The sequence below is a fragment of the Antedon bifida genome, chromosome 9 (assembly GCF_963402885.1).
Source record: "Antedon bifida chromosome 9, ecAntBifi1.1, whole genome shotgun sequence".
NCBI lineage: Eukaryota > Metazoa > Echinodermata > Crinoidea > Comatulida > Antedonidae > Antedon > Antedon bifida.
Genome location: NC_136234.1, coordinates 16,275,393 through 16,295,855, shown reverse-complemented (window position 1 = coordinate 16,295,855; position 20,463 = coordinate 16,275,393). Strand labels below are relative to the sequence as shown.

Sequence of the window (20,463 nt, the reverse complement as noted above, 5' to 3'; positions counted from 1 at the left end):
GATGTTGATAACGACAATGACAATGAATAAAGTCTCTCAAGCATTCTCTAACGATTCTGTAATACGCGAAAAAAGAACGGGTATAATACCTATTGGCGCGGTTTTTTGTGTGATGGTTGTCCCGATAATTGATCAAACAAAACACCGGACGTACAAAGCCGAAATAGAATATATTTGTAGAAAAGATGGATGTAGGCCTAATGTACAACTTGTTTCCCTCTAGTACGCAATGCAAGGACGTAGACGCAACGCAAACGAGTTGACCAATGACGAGCTGCAGTCGAATAAATCTATCGCTAGCTTGTGATTGGTCAAATCCCTTACGTTGAGTTACGTCGTTGTGTTGCGTATCTAGTGGGAACCACGCTTAAGAACAACAACGTAAACAGAATGAAAACCTCGATGATTAATCATTTATTCATTTGAATGAACCCGCCGTATGATCGTGTATACAGCTACATGGATTATGAAAATTGATTATAAAATAATGTTTGTACCAAGTATTATATCTCTGTTTCTATGTATTTATATAATACAATTAAGTCTAATTAAGTAGGGATCGACCTAATTAATTTCATTATAAAATGATTAACCCGTTTCAGCATGGAGTAAAGAATTATTCTTTACTCCATGGTTTCAGATAAGTCCGACGGATAACAGTAGACTACTGTGCAGTTTTCGCGTATTTCGACACCAGTGTTCAGGCATTGAGTAAAGAATTCTTTACTCTGCCCGTGGTTCAGGCAAATGAAAAAAAGTTATTTATTGACGAATGACGTCATCACGAATCAAATAAACTGTTGATATGGATGATGATAAAAACAACCATTGCAACGTGTTGGTCGTCTAACGCCAGCTATTGGTTGCTTTTAATTACATAGGCCATAGTAGTGTACGTCTCCCAGTTCTAAAAGTCACTAGTGCAGTGACGTGTGTGAATGACCTGGTAGCTTCAACACAAAGATGTCTCAGGTAAAAAAAATATTGTTTTATTTTCACCGTCTTTATTTGCATGGTGATAATATATTGCCCAGTTTTAGACTTTGTATTAATATTTAGTCTCGATTAGTTGAAGAACAGTAAGCTACCTGCAGTGGGTTTTGGAAATTTAGGTCACGTAACTTGGTCTTTCCTGACCCACGGAATCAAAGAAAAAAAGAAGCATTTGCAATCTAAAAGGGTGGTGTGCAAAAACACAATTATTACGTAACACTTATAATTTCATGAGGTGACGTGTATTTATAACGTTATATGTTTTTTAAAAATTAGAACAATCACCAGCAGATTAAACAGTCCGATTTGTACCGAAGATGGGTTAAATTAATTAACTACTTCGGATTTGATTGAGATTTGCGTTTAAAACTTTCAAATTAATGGAGTTTTTTTTAAAATATTTCTTTTGAATATTTTGCGGAACTAATTAAATTCAGTATTAAAATCAGTATTTCATTGTATAAAGCAGATTTACGTTAATTTTTATCACAATGATCAATATAATATGATATACAGTAATAACAAATCAACATACCATGCTCTTGATTGGTACTCGCCTCCCAGGTCAGCCATGGTTCAGTAAAGTTCAGAGCAAGTGCTTATTTTACGCTTGACTGATTTCTATGTTGTACTGGTTGTGATTTGAAACATAAGAGTAACACAATAAATTTGTCAAAATGAGGTATTTAGGATCTGTATTCCGATCAACTTTGGCCCTAGCTAGGTCTAAAAATATTACTCGATTTTCGGTGTGCAGCTTTTCGACAAGTTCTCAGAGAGAAAAGGTATGATTTTTATTTGCAAAAACTAAAAACAACATCAGCAACTTCTACTTCTGCAAAGTGGTGTGTAGTACTAGTAGCCAACATACTAAGCCTAGCTAGCTACTAGTAACTGTACTACTAACTAATAATAGTGTATCTAAGTCTAAGGAGTTTTTGGTTTTAAGCAAATTTGAATTTCACCTTAAAAGATGCACAATGAATAATTCATTACTATAATGATTATTATTATTTATACTATAATGATTATTATTATTTATACAGCATTTTTATCTGTACAACTTTCTATTTTTTTTAGCAAAAGAAAGGAATACTTGAGTTGTTAGCAGAGAAACCAGTGATAGGAGATGGTAGCTATGTTGTCACTCTGGAAAAGAGGGGATATGTATTAGCTGGTACCTGGACCCCAGAGGCATCTGTTGTATATCCAGAAGCCGGTAACTCAGATTTTGTATTCACTTAACTATTATTAGGGACGCTTAGTACCTAACCCACCCAATTTAAAAACATTCACTAGCTGTGCTGCGGATGGCCCAGCATGAATGTTAGGTACAAAATTACAGTAGCACCACTATGAGTGGGAGGTGGTGTGGTGGTGATGAACACGAGAGGTAATTTATAAAGACTTTTGCAAGCCTGCCCGCCAACTCTAATTGTGAAAATTAAACACACTAAGCTAAGTAGTTGTAGTGGTAATTGTACTTCATAATAATAATAATAATAATTTATTAGGAAATGACACCTTTGCATCGGTGGCACACACAGAAGTGGTGCATCCAAATTAACATAATACATCAAAACAATACATAATATGACGGATACAGGTTCTTAAACTATTTGCAAAAATATAAAAGAAAAATCATTATCAACATGGTAATACAGGTACTGTATTAAATTGTCCTACAGTATCATAGGTTTGAGTTGATAATTTAAAAAGGTATATAAAAATAAACATAAAATATATAGTAAAGAGTTTACATTACAAACCATTGTGTTTCAACATCAGGTACTGAAGACCTATAGTTGATATCACAGGTGTATAATATTTACAAATCATATATAAAAGCAACAATACAAAAGAAAAAAAAAAAAAAAAAAACAAACTTCATTTTACAATGTTTAGCTGCCCCCCTCCTCCCTCTCACCACTAGAACATCCAATTACAATTAACATATTTGTCTTTCTCAATTATAACAACAAATTAAAAAAAAAAAGTTTTATGCATAAATTAAGAAGGGGTGAAATCCCAGAAAGAAAAGGCCAAGAAATAGAACATAAATTAAATATAAATGCAACAACATTTGTCACTTCCGGAGTGCAATGTCTGTTTGGCCTTTTAAGTCAAAATCAATTTGGCTGGTTATCTGATATTTTCAAGTCTCCCTTATGCACCATACGATTGAATTGCTTAAGACTAGGAATACAATATTTTACAAAATGGGAGTGTTACAGTGTCAGATCCAGGAGTTTGAAAAAGAAAGGGGTGGAAGTAAGGGACACATTGCCTACAAATTTTAATAGTGTTTCACATTAAATCATTTCTGAGTCAAATCAACCAAATTTGAAAAACCAAAATTCTGATTGACTCTGACTGTCTCAGATTTTGATGAATATCATCAATCCATTATATCAAAGATATTGGTGCTAAGAAAAAAGTGGGTTCTTCAAGGGAAGCCCTGCAACGTGTGGACTTCAACTATGGGTAAAGACAGAGTCTGAAGAAAGAACCTAAAGCTCTGTCTACACTATCAACCTAATTTGACAAAAAAAGTGTGATGTGCCCAAATATGGTAGTGATATGCCCAAATATGGTAGTGATATGACTTCATCATGTCCATAATGGGCACATGTTTTGTCACCTATACTTTCAGTGTAGACAGAGCTAGTGAAGTGAAATAATCTTAAATTATGGATACAAATTCATCATTTTTTCATAATTACTACTGTACTACTTTGTGTATCATGTTTTTTTTTATTACTAGAGCTACAGTAACTCTCTGTATTGTATATTTCAGTAAAACAACTGCATAAGGATTATATACGTGCTGGTTCAGATATCATACAAGCATTCTCATTTTATGGAACCGATGACAAACTCTCTTTTACAACAGGAAAAGGCAAAAAAGTCACTTACAGTGTAGGTACACCTGATACATCATGTGCTGTTCAGTATTTGCTCTATTGCACTGTAAATTTTATATTTAATGATTCTATTACACAGTAGCTTTTTGTACAAAATATTGACGCTGGTGACCTGTAGTGCGTGTCGACTATGGGCTGTTGTTCTACTCTGCGACCAAAATCAAAATGTTATCTTTATGAATGGCCTATAAGTCTCTTGTCTGACTTGTAACATTGATTATTGAAAGCAGCAGATTAGTTTAATGAGTTATAAAACAAATAATGAATGTTCTATATTCCTTGTCTCATTGATTATGCCTTGTTGAATAGAACAGTCTCTTCAACTCATGGAAATATAAAGATAAAGATTCAATTCTTTGTGTAAAAAAACAATTTTTTTCACAGAGGAGGACAGCATTGTTTTTCCTTACTATATTCAAATTGAAAGTATCAGTTCAAAAAGTACTGTGTAACAAGAAACACAATTTATGATAAATTTTAGTTAGTACTGTATAGTTTGTGTGAAAAGGTGGTTGCTATTATAAGACTGAATGGCCATATAATTTGTTTTTATCTGTTCGCCGAGTTAATTGTTTGAAAATTGCCTTTAGTCTTCTATTACCATTGATTTCAAACAAGAGTACAATGCCAAAGAGATTTAATATTGTTAATTGGTGAAAGGATGGGACAAATGTATAAATTGAGAAAGAATTTATCTGCTCCATTCCCGCTTAATAGCCTGCCCGTTCATGTGTATCTTTCAACTTTCCCAGGGGCCCCCAGTATGGAGGAGGTCACAAAGGTTAACAGGAAATTTACCATTACAGGAACAAAGCAGTCACTGGCAATAAAAAGTTAGACAATGCAGATTCTTTAGGGTTTTTGTCCTGTTCTGAAATAGTACGGGAACCGATTATTTATTTCAATAGATTACTTTCATATTGGCATGGCAATACAAATTTTGAAAATTTCAAAGTGCTTTGGAAATAAAAGTTTTTAAAATAGATTTTAATCCTCTGAAAGAAGGATAAGAATCCTGCACCCAAGTTTTATTGATATTATCTGTAGGCATTGAAACATACAGGATAAAACTTTTGATATAAAAGTTCAATACATTTTTACAGTGATGAAATAAATAAATAAAGTGGTGTGGTTTCTGTTGAAGCCACTGGGTTGTCAAAGGCCTCTGCGAAAAAGTGGTCAAGTTGAAACCTTACCAACCGTACTGGTGGCTACGGCACTGTTTTAAAAAGCAATTTATAATATTTATTTTAGAAAACGTAATTAAATTCTGTGAATTACAAACTTTGTTTGTAAAATGTGAATTTATTGTATTTCTAGAGTGAAGAGGTGAATGAATCGGCCTGTAATATAGCATTTGAGGTCGCTGGTGACAGTGGTATCTTAGTATGTGGAGGTCTTTCACCAACACCGGCTTATACTGAAGGCAAAGGAAAAGAGTTTGTGCAAGGAGAGTTCCGTAAACAAATAGAGGTTTACAAGAAGAAAAAAGTTGATTTTCTGCTAGCAGAAGTGAGTTTTTAAAATGAGGAAAAATACCCCAGAAAAAGAATGTGTATTGTATGTTTTATCTGACACATTAAAACACAAACCAACATTTCTTTTCGTAATTGTATCCTCTCTTCGGATAGAGAGGGCTATATTGTCCATTTATCCAGGTAAGCAGGCACAAAATAGACTCTTGTCCAATAGTAATATTCTTTCAGTATACATTTTTCATATATTTTTGTTTAAATTGAAAAAGAAAATTTAAAATTTATGAAATTTGTAATGACTCACATATAATTTCATTGTCATTGTGCATATTTGAACACATTTATTTGCTGATATGTCTTGTCAAGATGTTTATTAGAATTGCAAAGTCATTATGACTAGCCATATGTTCCAGCATTCATGAACATAGTTAATATTTTTAACTTGTTTAAAACACAAAAGTGCCTCCAGTGCCTTCTGTCCATGTTTACTTAAAATAAGCTTTGTTTACTCAATGTTAACACTACATTTTGATAAAGACCTTTGCTATTGGCCTTTGTATAGGAAGATATACTGAAACCTATTGCAGCATAATATGGTGAAAAATGCCATATAAAATGTTGTCTTACAGATCCTAAGGGATCATGTCAACATTATTCTACTGCAGTTACTGCAGTAACTGCATTTTTTCACTGTGATAATGTATGATTTAGTTCTTTCAATGTAGCAGTTTAAAATGAGACAGTTACTGCTGTAATAAACAATGTGTATGATTAGCCAAACAAAAATTGCTAAATGATTACATAAACAGGTTCAAGAGTAAACCATTTGTCAAAATCATACTGCAGTTACTGCAGTAACTACAGTTGTATGATTTTGACATATGGTCTCTAAAAGCATCAAATCAGAATGTTGGTATACGAACAACCATTTAAAATTTAAGTTTAATAATTGAATCTTTTTTATTATAATCAAATAATAAATCATTAATCGTTTTTGTTTATAGTTCTTTGGCCACATTGTAGAAATGGAATGGGCTATAGAGGTAATGAAAGGTGCTGGTATGCCTATTGCTACTACAATGCGAATTGGTATATGTGGAGATCTAGATGGAGTATCTGTTGAAGAGTGTACTTTGAGGATGGCTAAAGCAGGTATTTTAATTGCAGTATTTTCAGTCCCAAGATGTTTTTTAAATAAATATAGAAAAACTTTCTAAATGCCCTTTAATCTCATCAATATAATTATTATATTTTTTTTAACGCACCTTGAGTACTCTTGAATGGTATGTGCGCTATTTAAATCCATATTATTATTAAGAAATCACAAAAAGTTAACATACCATTGTTTTAATGCTTGGTTCCCACATAAGGACAGAAGTGCAAAACATAAGTGATTTGACCAATCACAAGTGATGGATTATTCAAACTGTCACTTGTCATTGGTTAACGTTCTTGTGTCGGTGTGTTGCATCTCTAATGTGAACCAAGCATAACAGATACCCTACTATTTTTTTTATACGTTAAGGGGTTTCTTTGTATTTTATGCAATTTTATTTTGTATGCAATCAGGTGCTGACATTATAGGAACTAACTGCATGTATGATCCAGCTATCGCATTGAAAACTCTTAAGATGATGAAGGATACTTTGGATAAAAATGACCTCAAAGTGTTTCTAATGGCACAGCCTGTAGGCTACCATACGCAGGAAATTGAAAAAGATACCCGTGGCTATATTGCATTGCCTGAATTTCCCTTTGGTAAGTAAGATGACAGATACATACAATATAAACATATAAAACAATTTAAAAACTTGATCGAGTTAAAAGGATGGTCATAATTTCTGCTGAATAGTTTAAAAATAAGTTTTATTTTAGTAAGAATTCAAATTTTATATAAAGATAAGATAAGATAACAAGATTTATAAAGCGCACATATCCACAAAGTGCTCAAAAACCAGTACACATTTCAATGTGTGTTCCATTTTGTTAAAAATATGTTTATACTTAGTCAGATCAATCAACCATTATTTTGCATAGCTACAACTTTAAATTACACAATAAATGGGTGTTTTAATGATTATTTCCTCAAAAACTTTTTCTGCTGCCAAAGTTTAGGTAATTAATTCACACAGTATTGAACCAGTTCCTCAACAACAGAAATAGGTCCATAGTGGTTAGGGTGAGAAGTTTATCTACATATCTTTATAGGGTACTGTATCTACAACCTCCATTCAAACCACTTGTGTTCATGTTGATAATATATAAACTTATCAATAGAATGTATATACTTAGATTATCAATTGATTTCAATTTCATTGATATTATTATAAATTGATATACGTAATATGTACTTGACCTTGTGTAATTTTAATTCCATATATTTTTCGATTATGGGTGGGATAATATGTACTTAAATGTGGATATTTCAAGCCTGGTTTTGTTTGAAATCAGTGGCCATATTCACCAATCACACTTAAGTGAGATATTTCCCTTAAATATTTAAGTATTTCCCTTAAATCGTATTCATTTAGATAGGAGATTTTTATTTATTTTAAGGATACAGTAAGTGTTTCCCTTAGTCTAAGTGTGAATGGTGAATATGGCCAGTAGCAGATCCAGGATCTTTCAAATAAATGAAGGCCGTTAAAATTTAATTGTGTAAGTGCTGAATTAACCCAATGTCCTATCTTTTGCATTGGTGAGAGTGTTTTTGTATGTGTGCCATTTATATTTTACCTTTTCATTAGATGGTATGAAGTCCACTCAAAACCACACCTAAATTAATTGAATAGTACAGAAAAAACCTATAGGTAAAAATATTGTCAATAATTAAAAAATATTATTATTCATATTTTATATTTTTAGCAATGGAAACACGTTTGTTAAATCGTATGGATGTTCACAAGTTTGCACGTGACGCTTATAATCTTGGCGTAAATTACATCGGTGGTTGCTGTGGATTTGAACCATATCATATCAGAGCATTGGCAGAAGAAGTAAGTATCTATAATATAACAATATTGTTTAAAAGTTTGCATGCTGAATAAACAGTACAGTAAAAAAACTATTTTAATCTCCTGAATCCTTTTCAATTTTAATACCTTGTCATTTTTACACGTGTTTCATAACTTATATTTTTTTGTGCAATTATGTGTGTGTACATAATATATTTTATTGTATATCTATTTATTATTTTACTAATAATTGTCAATCTTCAAGAAGAATTTCTGTTGTTATTTTATGATGATGATGGACAAATAAAGCATTTCAGTATTCAGTATTCAGTAAGGTTTAAGGTACACTACAGTACATCATCAGTTGAGAATGTATTGATGTTTTGGTTGCAAAGCTCTGTCTACACTATCAAACTTTATGTGACAAAAAAGTATGATGGGCCCAAATATGGTAGTGATATGCCCAAATATAGTAGTGATATGACATCATCATGTCCACATATGGGCACATCACATTTTTTTGGACACATAAAGTTTGATAGTGTAGACAGAGCTTTATGCAACAACTGTCTTCTGGGGAATAGTTGTAGCACAATATCCGCTGAACGTTAAAACATTCACAGCCATACTTTATTAACTTTGTAATAAGTGTTTTACTGTGTAGAAATCTTAATTTTTGTTTTTTAAATTAATTTTCAGCTAGCGGTAGAAAGAGGATGCCGTCCTCCTGGTCAAGACATGTCTTCAGGCTTTGAATCTCTTAAGGATAGTATGTTTGAAGAACAGCGAGTAAGGTACGGAATTGCTTGATACTTCAGGCCTGTTTGCTGGGCTTTTGTAGCTTGTTTCGGGACACCCCCATCCTCTGTATTTGATGGGTTGAAAGACTCATCCATATAATGACTATATCCTGTAAATAATAAAACTTTTCTTGTATCAGATATAATTCAAGAGCTAGATAAAAAATAGCATTAATTAATATTAACCATCAACATTGAACAACCAATTAGGCTTACCCTGGTTTGATATGATTTCATCACAATTTGTTTATTATCTAACGCTTACATTTTGTTATATAGCCTGTACACTGAGCTTCTGTAGCTTGTTCGAGACACCCCCCTCAATTTCAATTTCAATTAAATTTATTTCCACAATATAATAACATACATACAGGATAAAAAATACAATGAAGTAATCATGAGGGTCATATAAGTCAGAAAGTTTGACCCACTCAACAATATAACATTAAATACAAGTATGAAAAGAAAAAAAATATATACATAAGCTAAACAAATAGAGAAAACAAAGCTACAATTTCTATTTAAACCATATTATCCGATCTTAACTGGTCTTATAAAATATATATATTTAACGTTCATCAATAATTATTGATTATGTTATTTTTATTTGTTTATTGCAGAGGAAATAGAAAGTATTGGTCTGACATGAAACCAGGAACTGGTAGGAATGAGAGTGTACTGTTATCTACAATCGACCCGGTTCCTAAAAAATGAGGATTTTACTATAACCAAATTTAATTTGTAAACTTACCAAACATCATGCAATATGCATGCAAGATGAACTAAATGTCAAATGCTAATATGTATGTCAAAATGTTATTTTTAGCAAAAGTAGCTTTGGCCATTTTTCGAAACCCTTCCTAACCCTTCTTTAAAAAAAAAAAACACCTGATTAATTACATTTTAATGGTATATTTTAGGAAGAATATGTTTATTGAATGGTTTTATTTTCTATTTATTCCACTAAAATATGTAAAACAAAATGTTGTACTCCACTTATAATAAGTATTTTTAATTCTAATGTAAGACGATAATGCAATTTTTAAATAGTTTTACATTTTTAACAGTATTTTTAACTTTTTATCTTGTATTTTTAATCTGTTATATACTGCACGTTTTAAATTGTTGCAATATTGTTGTTTTAATCTACCAAGCAAAGTGAATTTCCATTTTTATGGACAAATAAAATTTCTTGAATCTTCAATCTTGAATCTCGAAGTACAATACAGGTATGTGTACACTAACCTACTTGCAAGTCTTTGAACACCCTGAGAAATAAAACTTAAAATGATAACAAATATATTTAAAGAAACTGAACTTTTTTTAACAATCAAATATAATGTGATCAATTGAAATATATATATATACTAATTTTAATTATTTTATTTTTACTGTATAATTACAATCCATTTTTTGAATAATATAGAAGAATAAATAAAATTTATCATGAAATGAATTATTGATGTTGTTCTTTCTTTCTTTTTAAATATAAAATGGAGCTGAAAATGAATTGTAATCTCACAACAAAAAGAAATGAAACCTCAAAGTTTACTTTTCTGAAATAATTTTGAAATCATATTTATAATTATTGGTTTTTAATACCGTTATTGATGGATTTCCCGCTGTTGAATTTGACTAAAAATAAAAAATTAAAACAATGGGAAATAATGATAACAGTGATAACACAAAGCAAAAGTATATTGTTAATATATTTTATATTAGTAAAAAAAAATCAAAGCGATAAAAAACATTTAAAAAATGGCGACGAGGATGGGATTCGAACCCACGCGTGCAGAGCACAATGGATTAGCAGTCCATCGCCTTAACCACTCGGCCACCTCGTCTTGTTGCGTATAAGCTGACAAAGATAAGATACAATTATTTTAGTTTTTAAAAGTACAATAACATTTATTTTGTAGTATTTAGGCACTTATATGATATTTATTTATATATTTTAATCATTAACCTATATAAAATGAGAAATATGATAGTGTTTACGACGTTAAAATCTTCATTTTTGTAATGCTAGAGGGCGCTTTATTTCACGATAGTTAAAAAATGTAAACAAACAAACGCACATGTGACACCACGAAGCAGACGATCGACCACGACGATCGACGCGACTACTCTGTAGCCTAGCAAAGAATAATTTTATACGTTTAAATTATGTTATGTAAAGACTGCGGTCCAAGACTGCGCCCTAGCCTACAGTATATAAAAATAGTAAATGCATAAATCTCATAATCACGGTACGGAGGCTGGACTACGGACAATACTACTACTAGCCTAGAGGCCTAGAGTAGGGCCTACGCTAGTAGGTTGGTAGGCCTAGGCCCCTACTAGCTAAAAAAGTTAGGCACAGCTAGGCCTAGTCAGTTTTGACCTCTCTAAAATGCATGAAAATAGAAAGAGTAAGCCTAGGTCTAGCTAGCTAGGTAGGCTAGTACGTCCCGCTAGTACTACTAGGCCTACCACCTAACTTAGCCTAACTAGGGAAATGTTTCTTCCTTGCTACTACTACTAGCCTAGTTAGTCCTAGTTAGTAGGCCAGTAGCTAACCTCCTACACCCTACAGTACTAACTACTGCTGGTAGGTAGGCCTAATACTAGGCCTAGGCTTAATAGGTAAAGTAAAATAAAATTGTAACAAGCAAAGCACACTGTGTGACTAATTAGTAATTGAAAGACTAGAGGCCTACTCTGGGACTAAAAATAGCCTAGCTAGGATTTTTTTATTTACAAATTTTAATTTACGATATTACTTGTAGTTGCATTCATACCCAATTCATTTAATGAGCCTCTTTCAATTATTTGTATAGTGCTGTCTTACCGTTTTCTGAAATTGAAGCTAGGTGTGAATCTACCCTTTTAAAAGTCTAGGCTAGTAGGTATCTCTAATTGTATTTTTTTATCTTTCAGTTTATTTCTTTCTGCTCAACAAAACCTTACAAGAAAATGGAATCTACCAAAACACCACAAGAAATGGAATCTGCCACCATCATTTCAATCAGTGATGTCGATAGAATCTGGCATTGTCATCATCTACATCATATGGAATTTGCCACTATCATCTATACAACTAGTGATGTCGATGGAGGGAATCCTGGTCGATGGAATCTGGCATTATCATCTACATGCAATCCGATAATATCATCTACACCCAGTGACACAGAGATGGGATGGGAACCATTTATTCTGGTTGGTGGGGTTGCTCCAGATAAATAAATAAATCACTTTACTAAAGGCAGTCACCGGTTAGTATTAGTAGGGGATTGTTTTCTTGAAATTGCATTTATGTTCCAACCTATTAACACATTTTTAACCAATTTTATGCATTTCAATGAATTTGAAATGTTTCGAACGCAATTGGCATTATGATTTATCATCAAGCATTCTAGCAACTAATCTGATGTAATTATGTGATAAATATGGAATTAACTTTCTAAAAAACAGAACTCAGTCTGTAAACGTGGGTTTGAAAATGTTTTTAATTATTAAAACATTAAAATTTCAGGAGATTTTGTTCGGGAATATTCGGGAGATTCGATGAAAATTCAGGAGGCTCTCAGAGAAATTGGAATGTCTCATTTTAACTTTAACAAACTTATCAATTTCTGTTCAGCACTCTTTAGTCACTCCCAACAATTATTAACATAGGGTATACTGTATTAATTACACATTCATATATAACTTCAACACTGCCCTCTAGCACAAGATTCTACAAACTTTGCATAAACAGCACCCTCCACCATTAAAAGTAAATTACAATCTAGTCTCATAATTTTTGGGTTTTGTTTATTACATTTGAATTAACCAATCGGATACATTCATTGATTTTTACCAATGAAACCTAATACTGTTGAAATAATTACTTTGTTCAGTCTGAAACGAGTCAATAAGTTACAAATAGGCTGCTGTTATCATTTCATATAATATTTAATTTCTATCTTAAATTACAATTTCAACAAAACATGACAAATAAATTCTCACTCATGATGTGAAACTCATAACATAGAATGGCCTGAGAATGTACATGAAAGACACAGATGTTGTATTAGTTGAAACTATCCACTTTTCAAATGAGCCTAAAGCTCTGTCTACACTACCAAACTAGTTTGACAAAAAAATGTGATGTGCCCAATATGGTATTGATGTACTCAAATACGGTAGGGATATGACATCAAGTCCATGGGCACATCACATTTTGTGTTCACAAAGTTTGATAGTGTAGAAAGAGCTTAAAGTTATTAAGAATAACTTAGAATTAATGCAAAAATTAGAAATATATAGCTTATCAACTTTTTTTTTTTTTTTTTACTATATTTAATGAGGGTGATCCATCCAGCAATTGCTGATCATTAGGGACCCTCAGAGGTTCACAATACAAACATATACACAAGATGCTCTACATAAACAAAGTCTTATTACAAGTCTTTGGGAGTGGAGTTGTAATTTGGTCCTTAGAAAAAATCCTGACATGTGACGGGACTTGAACCCAGGACCCTTGGAGTGGCAGCCAAGCATCATAGCCACCAAGCCACAACTCCACTATAACTTAACAGAGATCAGCCTGGCATCAAATTAGGATACAGTGTTTAAATGGGACACGCCTATCCATGGAACACTTCAATTCAGGGGATGCTCCTATTAAGAGAACACTCTGTCGAGTCCTGAATGTGTCCTCTTAATATCTAGGGTTCTACTGTAGTTGCTATATAGTACGACATGGTGGTAGTTATGCTACCAAAATCCTGTAACATAATTGTTGTGTACACCTCTCTTTTCCAATGAGTTCAACAAGAACAGGTTTACTTTCTGGTTAATTTTCATCTTGTACACTAATTGGCATTTATTAAACACATTCGATGAATTGGTTTTCCAGATCCAGTCAGATATATACAACATCCGTATGAAATACCACCAGACAAATGGGTGAGGTGACTTTTATGAAAGATAGGTTTCTACCAGACTGTGCCTGTACATAATTCAAATAGCATTCAAGGCATACAGGTAAGTTTGATTGATTGTTTGACAGACATTTGTAAGTCATTTAACCTTTTTAAATTGTATCCTCAATCTCATATCCTTTGGGGATGAAGAACTATTAAATTTGGGCTACAGTAAATAGCTGTGGGCCCTGAATTGGTTAATATAATACCATAAAAGAAATGAGCGAATAAACACCTCAGTCAAATTGTTGCTTCACCAATTGTTTGATTCATTCAACTATTGAATAGGTAGTCAGTACGAGAGCAGTGGATTTTAATTACTCATAACTTTAACAGAGCTAGATATTTACTTATTTATTTATTACGTTGTTAGGTGTAAACATCAAATTAGCAAAATTATCAAATTTTGGGATAAATTCTACAAAACGAGATTAAAAGATTGTGTAGATCAAGCCTTTGCTACAAAAAGTAATTACTTTTTTTTTGTATTTGTATTTTATTCTTTCACATCCAACAGTGTATAAACCAATTACAGGATGAAAATATATATATATATATAAATAACAAAAAGAAAAGCCTGAAAGTTGATCTAATCTTTAATCTATAGATTGGCAGCAGTGTTAACTAATTCATGGACAATATACTTTAACTTACAATACGATAAACGATATCTAATACAGGACACAAATACAAGTACATTCATCAAATCACAATAAAATAATGGTATACAATGATTCAAGAAAATGATGAAATTGGGTCTCAGGAAACCAAGAGGTTTGTATGATAGAGACCCCAGATTACAAAATAATTAAAAAAGATAATGAGGGGAGAAGACCAAAAATAGACAAGAAAATAAAAATGTAAATGTACAGTGTAGTTTTAAAACAGAGAACATACCTAGTTGAAATTTTCAATTAATAGCAATATGAAAAATCTACTAGGATGACTTTTGAATGCTGTACAAATAAAATAAATGAAAGTAGAATTATCTGTATAAAATCTTCAAAGTTCTATAATTTATTTAAGCAATCAATTTCACATACATTATGTAGTGTAATATAATCTCAAAAATTATCAGGCTTTATTAAAGTATGCATTACAAATTAGTTCATAATTGTGTAATGATAAGTGACATTCATGATCGTGTAAAATAAATTGGCACCATACTGGCGAATCGATGTGCTTAAAATGTAATGCATTCTGAAGATTGTAATAAGATACATATTTTTTTAGGTTGCCCATTTTTAGTCGTATGCTTCTATTGGTAATTGTTGGTCTTCTATAGACTTGAACCAATGACGTATTAATGCAATTTGTTTCCCATTTGTTATGCAGCTTTTAGCTGTGTTGTTTTTGCTTTATACGCTTTATAGTATTAATACCTATCATTCATTTAAAATATTTATAATTTGTTATAAATATTCATACCCCAACACGACCCTTCTCAAAAGTGTTATTTACATTTTCACAATAGCATAAAACCCATCAACCTAATTAATAGTTGAACAACATAATTTGTTGTTCAACTATTATTAATTAAATTTAATTAATTTAAAACCTTCCAAGTATGATTATGGTAAAAAGTGTGGACTTCATAAACCATGTTGGTTGCCATATTGGATCCAAGATGGCAGATGGTTTTTAAGTTGTTAACCTTTCCAGTAAATGTATGGATTCGTGCAATAGCAGTTCACCCAGAAAATTGGTAACTACACTGTATAAAACTGGGAGTAGGGTTATGTCTTTGAATTGAGTACATATAAAGGTTCATGCAAACGACATACAAAACAACCCCAACCTACATTATCCACTATGTTAACATTACCCGATACGCCCTATAGCATTTGTGTAAATATTGTAATATTGACAGAACTGGCACAATATGCGCCTCAATCTGATATACATAATACAAACAGGTTTTAATCCACTAGCAGCTTACAGCTCAGAAAAAATCATTAATGTTTATTCTGTATCATAAATTCATTCACAAAATAATTAGGTTAAGGAGACATTTTAATGCTTTATCAATACTTTGACAGTACCATATTTTATTTTCTCACAAAAAAGAGACAAGAAAGACAGAAATGCCAAAAGTTTATTATAGAAAATAACAGAGTAAGTTCTCCTGATTCTATTCCCAAATGTTTTTATCACTTGGCCAGGGTACTGTGACACCCAACTTTGTGGAGCTTATCTCAACAGCCTCCATATTTCTTCAGAATTTTTGGCAAGCCTGTTTCAGTTCTGCTTTTCAGTTATGACGAACAGCCTCGGTTCAAACATAATATTTTATGTTTGAATGGCATTCAACAAGTAAAACTACTTTACATTCAACTGGACCTTGTTAAAGCAAACATATTTCACAATCTGTCACTGAAGTGTTCAGAATCGCACTTCAAGCTACTACTAGAATAAATTATAATTCTTTTGCTATATATTTTTTGTTTTGTCAATGTCGCCCTTGGGCAAGCAATATGGTGGAGTAGGAAATACCGGTCCTGGTTGTTAGGGATGTTGAGTAGTGTGACAGGTGTGATTAATTTACTTTTCAGGGGCTCGGGATGGTATCCAGGGGCACATACAGTAGGCAATACTGAAATGAAAATCAATATATTTATTTGCATTTTACTTTTGTTGAAGTGTGTAACTGTAAAATTGAGTTTTCTGTATTTATCATCTATTGCATTTTAAATTGTCTATAAAAAAAGGTGTGAAAAAACCTAATCTAACGAATTAATTGTATGAATAGGTCCATGTTATAAGCTTGCATAAGCCAGACGATAACTTTACAATCAATTGTATTAATAATTTTACGTCAGGCCAAAACCTGAGTACTGTAGCGAAAGGTGATTTATTCTGGTCTTATAAATTTGTCGTATTTGTTTAATCATGTAAGTTTCTATAATGTTGTGAGAGAATGACAAAGTATTTTACACAGGTCTGTAGTAAGCATATGCACAGTACTATACGTAATCGCATGTGATGGGTACGGTCAAGACGAATCACTACTGTAGTTGCATTGTAGGAGTATGTTTCCATGCGTGTTTGAACTAAAAAATGACCGGGGTAATAATATGTACAGCACTTTCTTAGAGTTTCACAACATTAGGCGCTTTAGAAATCCAGGATATTATTATTATTAGTACAAGTTCTTATGGTACAGTACAGTACATGACAACAAGTGATCATGATTTAATAATTATGGAAAATGTAAACTTTAATTATATTTGTTTATTTATAATAAACAATTAACATCATTTGGCTAAACATACTTTATGCTTTGTTTAATATACAGTACACATACTCTAGCCATATTGTAAAAATGAGGCTAGAAATAGAAAAGGCTAAAAAAAAATATAAATTGTTTAATAACATTTTTATTACAAATGTGGAATAGAGAATGTTTATATTGTATTTTTTTATTTACAGAATACGGTAATATTATATTGCAATATAATTTAAAATTATATAATTAGATAATAATATACTGTAGAAGAAGATGTTTATATTTTAATGTTTCTGATGAAAAAAACTGTATAACTTTGTATAAAATTTGTATCCACATTACTTACAAAATTGAAAGGAAATATTTAATTAAATTATGGAGGCAGAAAAAGCCAATTATTTATGTCAATATTCTGTTTACCCAGCGAGGCCAAAAAAAACATAAAGTTCAAATGTAATAAGGAGAAACTAAATTTTAAATTGCTCTTGCCATTCTTTCACAGCTGTGCCAATGAGAATGAGTACGCCGCATTGAATATATAACAGCTTGTTATTATCTCTGATTGATCATCTTATCAATTTTAATCCCAATTAAATCAAGTATCATCAAAAGGACCATGGCCTTAAAGAATCATTACATTTAGTGTTCTTAAGATTAATTAACACAATTTTATTTTTATGTTGCTTACAGAGGTTGGTGCAAATTCTCTTGAAGTTGTTTAGATGTTGTGGATATTATGCTGGTAACATAAAAAAATTATTAATTTTGAGGTCAATCCTTAATTTTATTGGTGTCTCGAATTTGTCGGCTAATTGTCAGTGTCACACCACCAGGAACATACGACATGCTGGTAAGTTGAGTATTTTTATTTTGAATATTTAGTTTTTAATTTAGACTTTATTTTTTGGTGTGTGTGTGATGTGTGAATGCACAGAAATACTACAGTTATAAAGTTAGAGATGTACAGTAGTTTGGAAATATTAGAGGTGTTAGTGTGGGTTAGTGTCAAAAAGTTACGGTTGGGTGGGGAAAAAGTTACTCAGAGTCTGGTGATTGGTATGTTGAAGTTTGCTATGTTGAAGATTGCTAGAATGTTGAAGTTTGCTATGATGAAGTTTGGTGGGAATACCTTAAATAAGATTTCGTAGAAAACTTTGAAGATGTATGTTTTCAATGGTAAAACCATTTTTGGACCTCAAGAAAATTCTGTTTTGGGAAAAGTCTGCCTATTAGTAGAGTTGATTGCACTTTATATTGCATGAATTATTTTTAGAATAATGAGTATGTTTCACTATGATGTCAACAATCGACAAATGTATATTGATTTTTTGTTGTTGCTATAACAATATTTTAATCATAAAATTTCCTAATTTATATTGATCAAAATTCAAAAAGTTATTCATTGTATTTTTTAAACTCAAGGACATTGAGTTATTACATAAATTCATTAATCTTTGGGTCTGTATTGAAAGCGTTCAGACCAAATGATGATGATGTAAGACTGCTATAAACTTTCAGCATGTCATGTAAACCAATGTTGAGGTAATTACTGTTATATCAAAATACATTGAGAGATACCGTCTGTGTAAGAAACAAATTATGATTCTCAACAAACCCTAAAAAAAGTGTGATGTGCTGAAATATGGTAGTGATATGCCCAAATATGGTAGTTATATGACATCATCATGTCCATTTTTTATCACATAAAGTTTGATAGTGTAGACAGAACTTAAGATATCATAATTATGTTATGGAATTTACAATTAGGTTGATCCACCCTAATTATAATGTCATCACAGTTTCTCTAAAACACTGACAATTCCTAACGATGTAATGTGTCAGTCTAGGTTAGTCTATCCCATGTTGCTTTTTCTGACCTGAAGGTCAGGGACGTATCCCGTCTAATCCAAATGTCACCATCTTTTGGAAATTGCATCTTAGAATTTGACAGTTATGATATCTTACAGGTCACGCATACTTCCTTCTAGCCGAAAACTATGCAGACACAAACCCGTGTTTAATCATGTTTTCTGCCTCTGAGGAAAGTTTATCGTTATCCCGCGAGCCTTGTTTTAAGAAAAGACACAGTTTATTTTAAAGCTCTCACGATTTTCTCATGGAAACTTACATATAGCCTTTTCTACCAAATAATGTTTTTGGTAGCTCATACGAAAAATGATGATTTTGGACTTGTGAGATAATAGGGAGCTTTTAAATTATGACGACCTATGACCTAAAAACTAGTTACGTCATGTTAATTCATTGTGCACATTATGGAATTTTGGGATGTGCTTTCTTCCTGTGGTGGATTCTAGGTTCAGGCATCACAAATAGAAATCTCACTTCTGCTAATAAGACATCCAGGATATTATAAGATGGCCACACGCTTACTAGTAACAAGTTCTTTATGATACTTAATTGTACCTTGAGTGACTTAGCTATAGAGGCTACATTATGAGCTAATGCTGAATGCATTTTTGCCAACTTTGGTGCCTGATTAATACTCAAGTTTACCCACAACCTTTTTGAGCTTTAAACCTTTTTAAAAAGTGCCCCCACCCTAGCCATGCTTTACCCTCATATTCACATGTTTATCCATAAACTGGTAATACTAACCATGTTTTACCCAATTCCCAGTGATATTAAAAACCTGTTGCATTTCATTTCTTCAGATACTGAACACATTTTTTTCCTATTCCCTAAGATACAAAGCACATTTCATCCCAGTCCTAGGAGAATTGTTAATTGCTCATCCTTGACAGTGACACTGAGACACACCCAAATTAGCTGCGGAATCACAGAGTCATCAGAAATCTTTCGGCCTGTATAATTTGAAAAATGTGCTCAAAATGGTGACTGGAATTTTTGTTTCCAACACTGTATACGTTCAATCAAGTTTTTTTTTTTTTTAAGTGCTTATTTTAACACCCATATTTACTGTAAGAACACAAGAAAGTGTCCCTTTTCGCTTCGTTCCCACTAGGACGTGAACGCAAGGATGAACATGCCATGTAGGCAATTTGTCCTCAGAATTGAAGGATGACATCCTTTTACATTTCGTCCTAGTGGGACATCAAGATCTTCTTATGCCATGCTTTGTTGTTGTTCTACACAAAGTAAAAAAAAATATGCTGCAAATGAA

At 32.1% G+C, this 20,463-nt stretch overlaps 1 protein-coding gene and 1 non-coding gene across 2 annotated transcripts; one reads left to right on the top strand and one right to left on the bottom strand.

The window, feature by feature from the left end:
- Window positions 1-1,317: 1,317 nt before the first annotated feature.
- Window positions 1,318-10,602, top strand: LOC144852679 (betaine--homocysteine S-methyltransferase 1-like). The gene is made up of 9 exons (XM_078710621.1): window positions 1,318-1,778; window positions 2,074-2,212; window positions 3,791-3,912; window positions 5,238-5,429; window positions 6,397-6,544; window positions 6,962-7,150; window positions 8,258-8,388; window positions 9,046-9,140; window positions 9,767-10,602. The coding sequence occupies exons 1-9, from the start codon at window positions 1,671-1,673 to the stop codon at window positions 9,858-9,860; spliced, it is 1,218 nt and encodes a 405-aa protein (XP_078566747.1). The 5' UTR covers window positions 1,318-1,670; the 3' UTR covers window positions 9,861-10,602.
- A 306-nt stretch (window positions 10,603-10,908) lies between these two features.
- Trnas-gcu (transfer RNA serine (anticodon GCU)) lies at window positions 10,909-10,990 on the bottom strand. Its single transcript has one exon. It is a non-coding gene; the product is annotated as a tRNA-Ser (tRNA).
- Between the last annotated feature and the right edge of the window lie 9,473 nt (window positions 10,991-20,463).

Excerpts from the sequence above, each read along its gene's own strand:
- LOC144852679 (XM_078710621.1), top strand. The coding sequence starts at position 1,671 with ATGAGGTATTTAGGATCTGTATTCCGATCAACTTTGGCCCTAGCTAGG. Across the intron at positions 5,430-6,396 it reads TTGATTTTCTGCTAGCAGAA|TTCTTTGGCCACATTGTAGA; the intron begins GTGAGTTTTTAA and ends TTTTGTTTATAG. Across the intron at positions 8,389-9,045 it reads TCAGAGCATTGGCAGAAGAA|CTAGCGGTAGAAAGAGGATG; the intron begins GTAAGTATCTAT and ends ATTAATTTTCAG.